This window comes from Antedon bifida, chromosome 8 (assembly GCF_963402885.1).
Source record: "Antedon bifida chromosome 8, ecAntBifi1.1, whole genome shotgun sequence".
Taxonomy (NCBI): domain Eukaryota; kingdom Metazoa; phylum Echinodermata; class Crinoidea; order Comatulida; family Antedonidae; genus Antedon; species Antedon bifida.
The window spans coordinates 21,265,224-21,280,381 of record NC_136233.1 but is presented as its reverse complement, the minus strand read 5'-3'; the positions used below and the strand labels follow the sequence as shown (position 1 = coordinate 21,280,381).

Sequence of the window (15,158 nt, the reverse complement as noted above, 5' to 3'; positions counted from 1 at the left end):
ACGGTATTAGATCATAATGATGATGAATAGTATATAACGCATCAACCAAATTTACATATAAAAAAATGCGTGTGTATTCGCATTTAAATGAAGCTTGTTAACTTGTATACTTAAGCTGTTATTAAGTTAAATTTTATAGGTACGTAGATGCATTATTCATCACGTCTGTGAGTTGGCGCTGGTAATGTGCACGGCGTGAGTGTTGAACTGTTTTTGTAATAGTTGTTTGACGAATTTCTTATAATGTGTTTTACTTTGAAAACCGTGGCCATTTAATGCTTCATTAGTGGGTATGATTTTCATTTTTTTAGTTACCTCCTTTTTTGTGTGTGCAAAATACCGTATTTTCTCAATCGATGAGGAACCATTGAGGTATTATTGGTAGTGTGCTACCAGGAATCAGTTCCCCAGGAAGTGGTCTGATAGTCGTATATGCTATCAAAAAAGAATACGTATACTTATTATGTCAGGAAATTAATTACGGTATCTCTTCCCATCGGATGCACTCTCATTCCTGCTAGGATATGTAATTTATCATTCACCTATGCGCATGCGTACTATGATACATGATCAGCAAACTAGGGTGTTATGATACGCATCACTAAACTTAACGCTACCCTTTTTTTAAACAGATTTTAACGTGTTTATAAACGCAAAAAAGCGTTTCAAAATAGCGGACGCTGTTTCTATTTTTAATTCAATTTGACGCTTAATATTTTAGACTTTCATACTAACCTATACGAAAACACATGATGACACAAAACTGATGTTAGTGTTAAAAGATATGAGTTAGGAGGCCTAGTTTCAATACTAATTTGATCACCGTAGCTTTGAATTATATACATTATTACATGTAGACCCAAAACAGATACATGCCACTATTATTGATGACTGTGTGGTCATTAACGTAGGCCTAGCACTAGGGTGTTATTTTATACATTACGACAGGATAAGTGGTCATAAAACGCGTTCCAGTCTATTTTTTTTGCTAACCGTTACGAGGATATGATCGTTATAATTAGGTCTGTTTGAGGATGCTTATGTAAAGATTACAGTTTAGAAATGCGCTTTAGTATTAAACCATTAATATAGGGCTGTCATGTGCAACCACAAAGACTGTGGGATGGTTTTAATTTAATTTTTAATTTGTCGCTGACTAGGCCTACCTCTTAAAGGTGTATTGTCCCCCTGAAAAATATGTCATTTAAATGTCACATAATAGTTATCCACTTTGGAAAAAAATAGTCAAATTGGCTGCCAGCCAATGAGTTTTTTGTTGAATTGGACTATTTATTTTGTCATTTTATATTTTCGTTTCGTACCGTATCCAAAGAAGTCTGATTTAATTAATCTTCATTTTTCACGTTTTGGAGGACAATACATATTTAATGCAATATTCAAAGAGCATTCTTATCATGAATATAGAGTAGATAGTACACCTATAATTAAACTAATATTACTACCAATGTTCATGTACTTTTACTTTTTATAGCCTTTATATTACGCAGCATACATTGAAATAAACGCCGCATTTGAAGTGTCTACGGTATAAAACGTGGCTAAAACCGCGTGGTGCTATCATACAGTAGATATTACAATGCTTATGTCAAGTGCGACATGAAGAATTGATATTCAATTTAGTAGTTGACTGAACTCTATAATGGTATTGAATTATTAAAACAGCAAAAGTTGGCGACTGTGATCGTAAAATCTTCTTTATTGTTTTGTAATAAATACCATAATATTGCCGTGTTTATTACATACAGCTATACGATTCCATCGTATCTATGATGCACGTAATGTATTTAATATAGATACATTTGGTCTCATATTGCTTTGGTATTATTTTAATATTTCCCTCATGAGAGATGCTCCTAAATTCAAATTTGGTAAAAAATTCGACGTTAGGAAACCGTTCCGGTGGATACAAGCGATCGGGGGAAGCGAACTTTTCACGTGCCTGGCATGCCTACTTAATCTTGCGTCGTAAACTCGACAACGAGAACATGATAGAAGCGTTATCAAAGACTACAAGAAACATTGAACAAACATTTTTAACGCGTGACTAAGATTTCATCAACAATTCAACGCGCGCGCCTACAAACACCGTAACATTTTCAACGTTTCAATGCGCGCGCGAAAGACGTAACGTTATTATACATGTTTCAACGAGCGCGCCTACAAAATAATCCGTAACATAATATATCAATGTTTCAACGCGTGCGCCTACAAAAGCCGTAACATCAACTTTTCAACGCGTGAAAGCCGTAACATTGTTATAAATGTTTCAACGCGCGCGCGCGTAAAATGTGTATTTATCTTCGTCGTGTCACTGAATATTTTTGAAACTTAAAGAGGTATTGTCCCCCAAAAACATGAAAAATGAAGATTAATTAAATAAGACCTTTAATAGGTTATTTTGTAGTTTTAATCAAGTTAATCACTTCAATCAAAATAAATGGTTAAATACAACCAAAAATCCATTGGCTGGCAGCCAATTTGACTATTTTTGCTTTAAAGCAGTTTTTTCAGATAAATAATTATTTTTTTATCAAAATTTTGGTCAAAATTGATCATTATTATGTGACATTAAAATGGCATATTCAACCAAAAATATATATTTTGAGGCAATACATCTTTAAACAAATTGGCGTCTATAATTAAATCAACGGAGCTTGCGTATCTAATTATAGTCTTCTAAATTAAATTTACCATTATTATTGAACAAATGTAATTTATAAATAACTGTTGTGTGTTTTTTGAATTTAGATAATGCAATTGTTCATTTAGAGTAATGAATTTGGACAAATATGACGTCGTTTATTTTAATTTTCTGCTTCATCTAAATGATAAGTACACAATAAAAATCTAGTGATAAATCAAAGTGAATCATTTGATGGGCACTTTAAATTATAGTTTCTGAAAATAATTGAATTGGAGAAACGAACACTAATTTTAGGAACCATCGAACAATATATTCTGTAGCATTATCAACCTATAGCTGACGGGTATACCAAACCAATGCGAAATTTACATACGACCTCTTTCACCGTTAGCCGATATTTTGCTTTCTTCGAGAAGGCCTAGAGTTAATTCATCTTAGTAAAATCCGAGATTTTATTCATAGTGTGTTTCCACATGCTTTGTTTAATGTCTATATCTAATTTATATGCCTCGAGCATAACATCATATTGTTGAAAAGAGTAGAGAAGAATGAAAAATGTATAGGTTGTTCTTCACAAGGCTAGAGTTAAAACAACCGTAATCCAAATCCGCATTTTGTTAACGAACTAAACAAATTGTTAATATGACTGGTACAAGTGTGGAATATGAATTTTGTTTATTATCCGGGCACTGTATGACTCAGTAAGGTTTAAAAATTGTAAAGTTGTTTCAATCAATCGCGCAAGCGCGGCTTGTGGAATCAGTAGTGATTGCAAATGGCCCTTCAACACTCACTCCTCAGAGAAATCAATCTAAAGCTTGGTTCCCACTTAAGCTTTAAGGACGTAAACGCAACGCAAGCGTGTTGACCAATGACAACCGACAGTTCGAATAATTCATCGCTTGTGATTGGTCAACTCTCTTAAGCTTGGTTCTCACTAGGACGCAACGCAAGGACGTAAACGCAACGCAGGCGTATCGAATAAGCCACGCTTGTGATTGGTCAACTAAATTACGTTTCGTTACGTCCTTGCGTTGCGTCTCTAAAGCTTGGTTCCCACTAGAACGTAACGCAAGGACGTAAACGCAACGCAAGCGTTTTAACCAATGACAAGCGACGTTATAGACAGTTAGCAATCACAAGCGAATAAGCCATCGCTTGTGATTGGTCAATTCACTTGCGTTGCGTTACGTCCTTGCGTTGCGTCGCTAGTGGGAACCACGCTTTAAGCGTGGTTCCCACTAGCGACGCATCGTAACGCAACTCAACGACGTATTGACGCAAAGTGCTGTATTGCGTAATCACAAGTTGGAACCGACGACGCAACAGTGTTGAAAAGTCGATGGTTTGACTTTACACAGGCGGGGGAAAACACAATTATTGGAAGGGCATTTTTTTGCGTAGGTTACATTGCGTCGCTAGTGGGAACCCAAGCCTTCATAGAGATCAAGCCTTCTTTCAATGTTACTTTGTCATATTATGTATCTCCTTGTTACTGTCATTGAAAGTAAATAAATGTTTAAATGCAAAAAAAAAAAGCTTTATGAGAACCAAACATTAGCATTTGATCGAAAACGAAAAGAATAATTATACTTTTTGTACAGCAAACTTTATATCACTATAATATACATTTTAAAATTTTTAACCCAGTGATAATGTAGGTTGCATGCTTGAAAGCAATCATAAAGTCATTAATGGCGGCAGTGGATTGAATGATTACCTGCTTTATATACCATATATTAGTTTTCTTTTATTTTCACTCTGTTACGCTTGGAAATACATTATTATTTAATGATATACCCTGACCTGTATTTTAATTCCACCAAGAATCAAATGTCTTTTTTTAAAGTAAATTAATTTCCTTTAGGATTTCATCGATAATATAGTTATTGATCTGTTCATTACCTTGTTCTGGAATGGTAGGCTTGTGTGACATCCAACACTAAGCCGACGAATGAAGCAAGATAATGTAAGCCGTCAGAAACTGAGTGAAGTACTTGGCAAAATATATCATGAAAAACATTATTTTTGGAGAGAGGGGGCTCACTACTTTATATTTTGGTCCATGTTAAAAGAATACCGAGGACGTGCTATTTAATATCCTGAAAATCAATAGACATGTTCTGTAAGTGTATACCTATTAACACCGAAATATTCAGGACGATAACTTTAACAAATTTGTACGCTATCGTTCAAACAAACAAAGCAAGTACTTTGGCAAAATAAGCAACTTGGCTTAATCGTTCCAAGCAATCACTTGCAGGTTAGCCTATTCTCGATTCTGCTTTTAACTCTTCCCTGCTTATAGGTACAGTATCATAGCCAAATGATGCGATACAGTGTCACACTGTATCATAGGCCATAAGCCCATTCCTAACCATAATACATGCGCCACACGTGACACTGTATTAAAGAATTTGCATGATTACTGGACATAAATGCCATGGATGTGGAGATACGTCATTACAGAAATCGACTGCGCATGTGCAATGTAATTGTGACTGCATTTTATTAGATGAGTTTTAAATTCATACTTTTAAGTTATAATTATGTTTCTTTCTTGTCATAAATATCACCAAAAAAAAAAACCCTCTACTCAGTAAAATAATTCGAATTGAATTAAAAAACGACAAATTTAAAATATCTTTCAGCATAATAGTTGCGATATTGTATTTAAACGCTATTTATAATGTCTGACACAAATCGACCTAGTTATCTTTTTGAGTTGAAACCCATCATTATTTATATACTAATTCAAAAAAACTTATTTGTCGGTATGTTCCCATTTGAGAATCACTTCTTCGTCAAGGTGACCCAACATTATTATTTACAATTGAAAAACGATTTTTGTTTTAATTGTCATTACTTTATTGATCGCTTCTGAAGTATATCCTTCAGTTGTTCACGCTTCTAATTTTTCATTTCCTTCGATATTGCAATTTTTTATAGTTATGGAAATAAAAAAATGTTACTTAGATGTTGCCGACTTATCTTAGATTAAAATTAATAGTCTCTACATATCTTGAAATTAATGTGTATGACATAGGCCTACTTAATGTAGAGTTGAGTACACTGGTTTACGATGTCTAGTTTATATTTGACTTGTCTACTCTCGAATTCAAGGGGCCTACCAGTGAAGACTGAAATTAATTAAAGTAATTCCACCACTCTTCACTTGGCCTACTAACCTTTAAAACAATCGAGAAAAAAATCAGAGATTCGGTATTAATTTATTGCCTTTTTTTATGCTAGTCCAACCGTGGGGTTTCGTTTCGATATTTGTCTGGAAAATGTGTTAGCTCAATTACATACGTATGGAACGCCATAGGTGCCAAATATTTATCTTTTCTTTTTTTTAATATTAATTCTAGAACCTAGACTAGAGGCTTTGAATAGTAATGAATTGAAATGAAACTTTTATACATAGATCTTGTCGGGGATTTTGTGAGTCTGTTTTGTTCTTTCTGTTTCTGTGCTATAGAGGTTTTACTATACATACCACGGTTATCACTACCATATTTGAACTCTGACCCAGCTTATACGTTTCATGTCATGTTGTAATGCAGTGTAGATTTTCTTGAGAAGACGGTGTAACCCATTATGTCGTTAGTAATATAAATCAATTTGGCGGGAAATCTATTTATGATTATGATTACCATTTGATTATATTCTCTTCTTTTTATCTGTTTAAAGCTAACGTTCAAAATCATAATTTTGGATTCCAGTTGATGTATGAAAACTCTTGAAACATGGACGTAGCAGGGAGGTATAAAAATAAACAACATGGACGTAGTGTCTGTTTGTAATTTGTTTTTTCTTCAAACCACTCCGAGGTTAAGGGTCACTTCGTCACTAACAAATTATCTCCCTCGCGATCGGATAAGTTCCCTTAAGCTCTGGGTCTACAATATTTTGAACAAAACAAGTGTGATGTACACATCTATGGTAGTGATATTATGACATCATCATGTCCATATATGGGCACATCACATTTTTTTCACCCAAAGTTTGATAGTGTAGACAAAGTTTTTGAAACACTCCTGAACAATAAACGCCTCGTGGGTTTTATTTGAACTACAAACTTTTTATCAAATTTAGATAAATAAAAAAACTGAATGGAATTTTCAATTTAATTAGAGGACTTTTAAGTGAAATCTATTATGCTATTATATATTTATTTATTTCAAAACTTCGCATAATTTCATATATGGATTAACAAAAAGGAAATTGAGAAAATATGGTTTACATGAGTCAGCTAAATAAAATATTCCAAAAATATATTTCTGCAGTAAACTAGTTTTCTGCAGTGAGATATTAAATTAGTATGAGCTATTCAAACCGGGTGCAACCTACAAGGTGGTATAAGTGTTGAAATGATGTATGTATTTTTACATGTCAAAACTTTGTTTGTTATCTTATCTCTCTCTTTTTTAAAATGTTACATGAGACATAAACATTTGTGCTCTACAATGCAAGAAACACAATGATTCTTAAGTCTGTTATTGTTTTGAAATCAATGCCTAATCTTAACGCTATTTTTAAAACTGCTTGAAAATAATTCAGGCAATTCCTCTCTATTTGACAAAAAAAACCAACGTACACCACGACATAACAATTAAATGTCGGCCTAGTTTCGAAATAATAGTAGAAGGATATTGTTCCTTATAGCTTAAAGCATTATAAATAATATAGCCATGCCTAAATGACCACTACAGTGACCCTATGCTGTTTTACGTAAAGGGTATCGATGCAAAATAAAAGTGATTCATTCAATGGTTATTTGACCCATCAATTCAGAGAGTGCGCGTTGTGGAAACACGCGCACGTAGACTCACGTGACGCACTCGTATTGAAACCAAAACTGTACACGTAGAATGTGCATTGCCACTTTAAAAAAACCACTAATTATAATCTATAATAGCATTATATCTAGGTCAAAAACATACTTAACGCGTATGGATAAATACGCCTGTTGCCTTTGTTGTTAAAATCTGCTAAGTTTGTAATAAGTGCAATTTTAATTTAGAATAACCTCTATAATCTTACCTTGTTTACGACAATCTGCTTGGTTTAAATTCACTGATAAGTCCGTACTGTCATTCCTCTACTTATATGACAATTTAAAGCGCAATTTGCTTTTTTTCGGTTAGGTTAAGGCAGAATGCTGCACACCGAAGCGAATTATTACAACTTTTCAGCTTGTGCCTAACTATTTATGGAATGACCGTCCGTTCTGGATTCATTTATAACAGATATAAATCCATTTAAGTTTAGTCCGGATGTCATAATAACTGACCCAGGTTCCTCCAAGGTCACAATAAATTATTAATTTTTAAATGGTTTGGTGTCATATTCTTGTGAATGTATATCCATCCTCGTTAAGAACCTTTTCCTATATAATTATAGGTGATCAATATTAAATTCATAAACCAACAATAACAGAGTATGTTATTTCTTTTATCGTCTATTATGCTTTTATTTCTGAAAACAGGAAAGCTTTCAAAGGTGTCATCTAAATTCGATATCCTAAAATAAATCCCAACCACATATTACGCATAGTGATCCTCATCATTGTTTACACAGGCTTAAACGACCGTACATTTTACTAAATTGATTTCGGAGTAATTATATAAAACCCAAATATTTGGTTCCTATTTGGACGCAACGCAACGAAGTGAGTTGACCAATCACACGTGACAGTTCGGGTGATTTATCGCACCGTGATTGGTCAAATTACTTGCGGTGCGCTTACGTCCTTTCGTAGAGTCAAAGTGGAAACCAACTTTAAAATATAAGGGTTACATGTACAGGTGTTCATACAGAAGTGAAGAATTCATTTCTCCATTTAAAAAATTGCATATCAAACTCCATCAGTAATTGCAATAGATAATGAATCAACTCAGTGACAGCCAGGCAGATGCGAACGGGGCACGGCTCATTACAAAGGCCTAAAATTGGTATTACGAATATTATGAAAAAACACATAAATCAGAGTATGCCTCATTAGGCCTACATTATGTTATTATGCTTATTATACTTCTTTATTAAGACAATTAAATGACTAATTATAATTTTTTGGTAAACGTCTTTAATGTTTGCGCGCATAAAAGGATCGTAAAACGCTCTTGTCAATACGCTCAAAATATTGTAAATATGCTAATCTTATTTAGATGTGTTTTAGAAAGATGCAATTTATTATTTGCTAATATATGCTGGTGACGGAATCATAAAAATAACAGCAAACGATCAATCTCAAAATGCTACACTGAAATATCCCCTTACTGTCTTGTCAACAGCAGCCAAGCATCAATTAAAATACCTATGTTGGCAGTTAGTAATATCTGTGCTTCGTTTGTTATGTTCATCTCTATGTTCAAACAGTTGTTACTGTGTTGAGAAAATTGATGTTTCCGAATTTATCAAACATGGGCTAACTAGTAACTGCATTGAGTTACAATACTGTATATAATTATAACTAGTATTGAATAAAACACAGTAGTCCGGTATTACTGGTATTAACTACCGGTATTACTTAATATAACTGGTATTAACTACCGGTATTACTTATAACTGTGGTACTACCGGTATTACTTATAACTGGTACCGTTAACTACCGGTACTGGTATTAACTATCGGTATTACTTTTAACTAGTATTAACTACCGTTTATTACCCATAACTAGTATTAACTACCGTTTATTACCCATAACTCGTATTAACTACCGATGTTAAACATTTACTACTGCCATATTACCCATAACTAGTATAACTACCGCGGTATTACTGTACATATAACTATACGTATTAACTAACGATGTTAATCATTTACTACTGCCATATTACCCATAACTAGTATTAACTACCGTTTATTAACCATAACTAGTATTAACTACCGATGTTAATCATTTACTACCGCCGTATTACCCATAACTAGCATTAACTAACTAAACAGTACAATTATTTATAAAATAAAACAAGTGATGTGTTGCTTGTTATCGGTTATCTTCTTCTTTCATTTTGAGAGTGTATTCGTCTTTTACTCGAGCGGCATGAAGTCTAATTAATATGTGGTAGTGAACACAAGATTCAAGACATTATATTGGCATAATTAAGACAATAAAACTGCAAAGATAAATATATCAAATTGCAAAAACGTTGCATGGACATCAACACGCTGTTGGTCACAGCTAATTTTATTCATCATAGGCCTAATTATGTTTGTAAATAGAGTATTTGTAATTGAGACGTGTGTAATTGGAACATGCTCCAGTAACATGCCTCGCCTCGGGTACTTCGTGGCGTAGAACACTCGCAAACAACAGCACGATTGATTATTTAACGCAATTAATTATCTAATTAAAATTACCAGGTCCGTATGAAAGCTAATAAAAGCAACATTACTACTATACTATATTATTGATAGGACAGCAAACATTGCTTACAACGTTGGTAGCTATTATTACTCCTTTAATTGGAAACGTATAATTGTCGTCGTTAAGTCCATGCTTGACTCGTATGTTGCTTAGTAGATGCCAAATTAATTGGCGGTGACCATAAAGTGTCTACGTCGTGTCCACAATTCCAATTTATTTCAACACATTTGAAGTGCAAACAAAAACAACCCAGTTTAAACTAACTTACACTTTTTTAATTATCTTGCGAAATACATACGGAAGTTAGAATTACATTTAAAATACGTTAGACATATAATTTAATTTGTACAGAAAAAATTCTACTGAATTTTACTAATTTTAAAACATGTATCGTTAGTAGCATAATAATAGATGTATCTTTCAATAGCAAAATAAAGCATGCGCTTTTAGAATAACAAATTCGAACTTTTTTGTTTGCATAAATAGGCCTACAGTAAACAAAATAAACTGAAACGAAGCGATATTTATCTTTCTAAATAATATCAACATATTTCAAAATATTTTTATTTTTTCATTTTTGATAAACCGTAAAAAAAATATACTTACTATTTTGTCTAAAGCTCTGTCTACACTTATATCAAACGTGACAACAAAAAATGTGATGTCCCCATATATGAACATATTATATGCACATCACTACCATATTTGGGCACATCACACTTTTTTTGTCAAATTAGTTTGATAGTGTAGACAGAGTCTATTTGTTTATGGTTTATCAAAAAGGAAAAAATAGAAACAAAAATTAAAATACTATTACTTTTCCAGTGGGTCATACATATATTAATACAGAATTAACAAATTTATATTTTATTTGTTCTTTTTTTTCCCCTCGAAATGAACATATACCAGGTATAACGCTAACATAGAAAATAATAAGGGCCTTCTTAATCATACATAATAACAACAATATAAATGGGATCTTGTGCTATATTTAGTCTGTTATTAAGCATCTTGAACCCTATTGGTGGAGATGTACGCGTTAAGTCTGTACTAATTAGTATTAATTATTATACTATTATAGTATACCGAACCACAGAACTAAAAAAGCGACTTCGAACTATGATGAAAAACCTAGCTTTAATTCTGAGAATCTATTCATTGTTATTTTAATAAGGTAGGTATTAACGACAAGATTGTGATATTTTCTTAGCTTTAACAGAACATTTAAGTATGGATCAAAGTCTTAAGTAGGTAGGTAGTCGTAGCTCTTATCAATTATACCTTTTTCTTTGTAGATAATATCAACGGAAACCAACTTAATCTAGAAGACTGATCCTCACTAAAGTAAGATCTTGTTCAATTATCTATTTTAAAATGTCGTTGGGAACTGGAGCTACTACGTTTCAAAGTAAGCAAAGCAATTGTATTCGATTGGAAACTTTCGTAGTTAACATAAATATGCGACGAGTACACTTGTTGTATTCGAATGGTAAATTGTAAACGGATTGTGCTCAACAGAAACTCATTCGAATAGAAAACAACACAAGCTTCTCAACGCTCAAAATACTCCCTTCAATTAGTACTCAACGGAAAAACTATGCTCAATGGTAAAGTCCCAATCAAATACAACAAATGTCTTTAACTTCCATTTTCACTACAATATCTATTTATACAAGCATTTTAAAAATTCTATTTTCATTTCCGTCTCTGGAGAGCACAATGTACGCGGTTATATTTATAACACACGGTGCGCCCTCTATATCGTCACCAGAGATACAGACTTTTTTTTCTTAAGCTACGTTCACACTGAGTTTGTATATCGGACCACCGGACTGCAATCCGGGCTAAATGTGAACGTACCGTTAGAGGAATTGATTTTAAATGTTTTACAGATTACAGTTCATGGATCAAAGACCAGCTTTATTACGCCCTCTAGTAAAACCTAATGAAAGTAGTAATAACCGTCAGCAGGTAGTTAAAAGTTCAACGTAAACATTTATTTTCTTTCCTAAACTATTACAATAATATAAATTAATAAGGTAGGTAAGTATTGAATTTAAAATATTTCATTTTGAAAAATATATATAAAAAAATATCATTACTCTTTAGGTAGAAACTGTACATTCGTTTTGATTCACCAATTACATCTTGATGTCGAAATTCAATATGGCGGCGGCGTCTTTACAGACGGTTTCACACTTTACTGTCATTATTATATGCGCAGTTGAGAATACCATCGTCTTTTTGAATTGTCTGCGCATCTTTATTTAATGGTCGCAAGTCGCAAATATCTACCGATGGAGGTTCTTTGTCTTTGTTTTCGCCCTGTAGAATAAACAAAATACACTTTTTACTGAACTGTTGGTTCAATTAATATTCGGCAAAATATCGAGTTTCTGAGTTCTTAATTTATTGTGTAATATGTTCTTGTTTTAAAACCACTTACATGTTTAGATTGAAAATAGTATTTCTGCTGAACTTTTCTCCCTTTGATTATAAAAAGTATCCCTGCTATGACGATGACGGCTATGAACAGTAGACATATGCATATAATTAGTACCTCAGGAAAACTGTTATCTGTAAAGTAAAAGTAATACGTAGGCCTACTTTATTCTGCGCGTGAGCAACAGTATTGATGCAATACATACCTTATACATTAAAAATAATTTTTTTAGTGGACATTGTTGACAATGGTATTTATCTAAGCAAGAATTTTGAAAGAAAGCATAAGGAAGAAAAATATTATCCACATACCGTTGTGTTTAGTCTTAGATTAAAGTCTAGGCCTATATATGTGTATTTCAATCAGCACCACAAGTTTGTTTGTAGGGCTATTTTTGCTTATGCTTACACTTCTCGTGTACAAATTTAATAAGCTAAATCTAAATTGATATTGATTTATTACTGTGTTTGTATATTTACCATGGATGTTTGATTTGTTCAGGGCGCCCTCTTCGTTTTCTGTCATTTGCTCGGAAACCGTCAATATTGAACTAGTAATTACTTCCGGTGACACTTCGTCAAATGACGTTGTCTGGTCACTTGGCCACCCTGTAGTTTGCTGCTGTACTGTAGACTTCTTATGGACTGATCGGCGCTTAGTCGTTAGCTGTTCAGCGGTAAATGTAAACTGTTGACTAGGCCTAGCTTTAGTGACTGTCTGTTCTCTATCGTCTTCTGCTGTCACACTTCCGTTGGTAACTGGAGTGTCAACTGCTGTGACAACATTGGTTGTCGGAAGCGAATTCAATGTGGATGATGCCAACGGTGAAGAAGATTGAACTGAAATCGTTGATGGTGAGGAAGTAGATGCCAGTGATATAAATGGAAGAAGGGTGGTGCGCGATTTAAAAGGAACTACCGAGGAAGAAAATGATGTTGCGAAAGAAGAGGGATATGGTGTAGACGGAGTCAAGTCGTACGATTGTGCTTCTGTATATGATTGATTGGTTGTTGGGGATAACATTGGTGTTGGTGATAACGAATGTGATGGTAGTGGAGAAGATGATTCAGAAGATTGTGAAGACATTGTTGTTGATGGTAATGAAGGTGATGGTAATGGTGAAGATGATTGTCCAGAAAATTGTGATGAAATTGGTGTTGATGGTAATGCATGTGATGGTAATGAAGATGATTGTCCAGAAAATTGTGATGACATTGGTGAAGGTGATGGTAATGGTGAAGATGACGGTTCAGAAGACTGTGATGACATTGGTGTTGATGGTAATGAATTTGATGGTAATGGTGAAGATGATTGTCCAGAAAATTGTGATAATATTGGTGAAGGTGATGGTAATGAAGGTGATGGTAATGGTGAAGATGACGGTTCAGAAGATTGTGATGAAATTGTTGTTGATGGTGATGAATGTGATGGTAATTGTGAAGGTGATGGTTTAATGAAATATTGTGATGATATTGGTGTTGATGGTAATGGCGGTGATGGTAATTGTGAAACTGATGGTTTAAAGGAAATGTGTGATGACATTGGTGTTGGTGGTAATGAATGTGATGGTAATGGTAAAGATGATTGTTCAGAATGTTGTGATGACATTGGTGTTGGTGATAATGAAGGTGATGGTAATTGTGAAACTGATGGTTTAAAGGAAATTTGTGATGATATTGGTGTTGATGATAACGAAGGTGATGGTAATTGTGAAACTGATGGTTCAGAATGTTGTGATGACACTGGTCTTGTTGATAATGAAGGTGATGGTAATTGTGAAACTAATGGGTTAAAGGACAATTTGGATGATATTGGTGTTTGTGATAATGGCGTTGACGGTAATTGTGAAGATAAAAGTGAAAAGGAAAATTGTGATGACGTTGGTTTTGGTGATAATGAAGGTGATAAAGTTTTAAATAAAAATGGTGTTGGTGATAATGACGTTGTTGGTAATTGTGAGGATGATAATGATGATGATAATGGCGGTGATGATGATTGTGATGATAGTTTTACTGATGGCGAAGGAGTTACAGGTAATTGTGATATCAGAGCATTTACTGATGATGTTTCTGGCTGTGTAGAGGGCGTGTTTTCTTCAAAGTTAGAGTCATTTCTGTAGTTTTCTGTTATGGTTTGAGGTGACATGGTTGTGTCTGGAAAAATTATTTCTGGTTCATTCTCTGTAAAATAAAATAAATCATAGAGTTGTTAAGAAGTCTTTTTTGATAACATAACATAGAAATCTAGTGTTAAGTTGTTTATGTTTTGGTTGTGTGTGTCTTTATTGTTTTACTGTATTATATTGTTGGATATATTATATTGAGTACGAACAGTCTTTTAAAATTGAGGTTTTTATACTTCATAAAACGCTAGCATTGTTGTTAATTGTTTACCTGAAACTTGAACGTAAAAACTACAGAATGCAGTGTTCCTTGAAGAATCTTCAAATGTATACATTATAAAAGTGGTACCGATCGGGAGAGTTGCAGATGCTGTCAAATTTACTCGTTTTCTATATGGTTCCAAACGAAATGGCGTCACCGCGTCGTTGTTTACTTGAATCTCAGAAATCAGTTCTAGGTCATATACAACTATCGACCAATACACTAAAGTGCTGTTTTCACCCCGACTAAAACCTCTGATGAATTCCGGGCATTCAAACGTGGGTGGAGTATTGT

At 33.7% G+C, this 15,158-nt stretch overlaps 2 protein-coding genes across 2 annotated transcripts in view; one reads left to right on the top strand and one right to left on the bottom strand.

The window, feature by feature from the left end:
• LOC144850724 (palmitoyltransferase ZDHHC23-like) overlaps positions 1-11,395 on the top strand; it is a 77,307-nt gene extending 65,912 nt beyond the window's left edge. The window contains exons 5-6 of the transcript XR_013614109.1: positions 11,119-11,211; positions 11,333-11,395. The gene's annotated coding sequence lies outside the window, so the exon portion shown is untranslated. The remainder of the gene's footprint in view (positions 1-11,118; positions 11,212-11,332) is intronic.
• Positions 10,380-15,138, bottom strand: LOC144851063 (uncharacterized). Its single transcript, XM_078708584.1, has 4 exons — positions 14,874-15,138; positions 12,960-14,660; positions 12,484-12,614; positions 10,380-12,362 (listed from the first exon to the last, which is right to left on the bottom strand). Exons 1-4 carry the CDS (start codon positions 14,935-14,937, stop codon positions 12,231-12,233), a joined length of 2,028 nt encoding a protein of 675 aa, XP_078564710.1. The 5' UTR covers positions 14,938-15,138; the 3' UTR covers positions 10,380-12,230.
• Between the last annotated feature and the right edge of the window lie 20 nt (positions 15,139-15,158).

Bases quoted from the DNA above. Each gene is read 5' to 3' on its own strand.
- LOC144851063 (XM_078708584.1), bottom strand. From the start codon at position 14,937: ATGTATACATTTGAAGATTCTTCAAGGAACACTGCATTCTGTAGTTTT. The intron at 14,661-14,873 runs GTAAACAATTAA...TTTATTTTACAG, and splicing joins TTTTTACGTTCAAGTTTCAG to AGAATGAACCAGAAATAATT. The intron at 12,363-12,483 runs GTAAGTGGTTTT...TTTATTCTACAG, and splicing joins ACTATTTTCAATCTAAACAT to GGCGAAAACAAAGACAAAGA.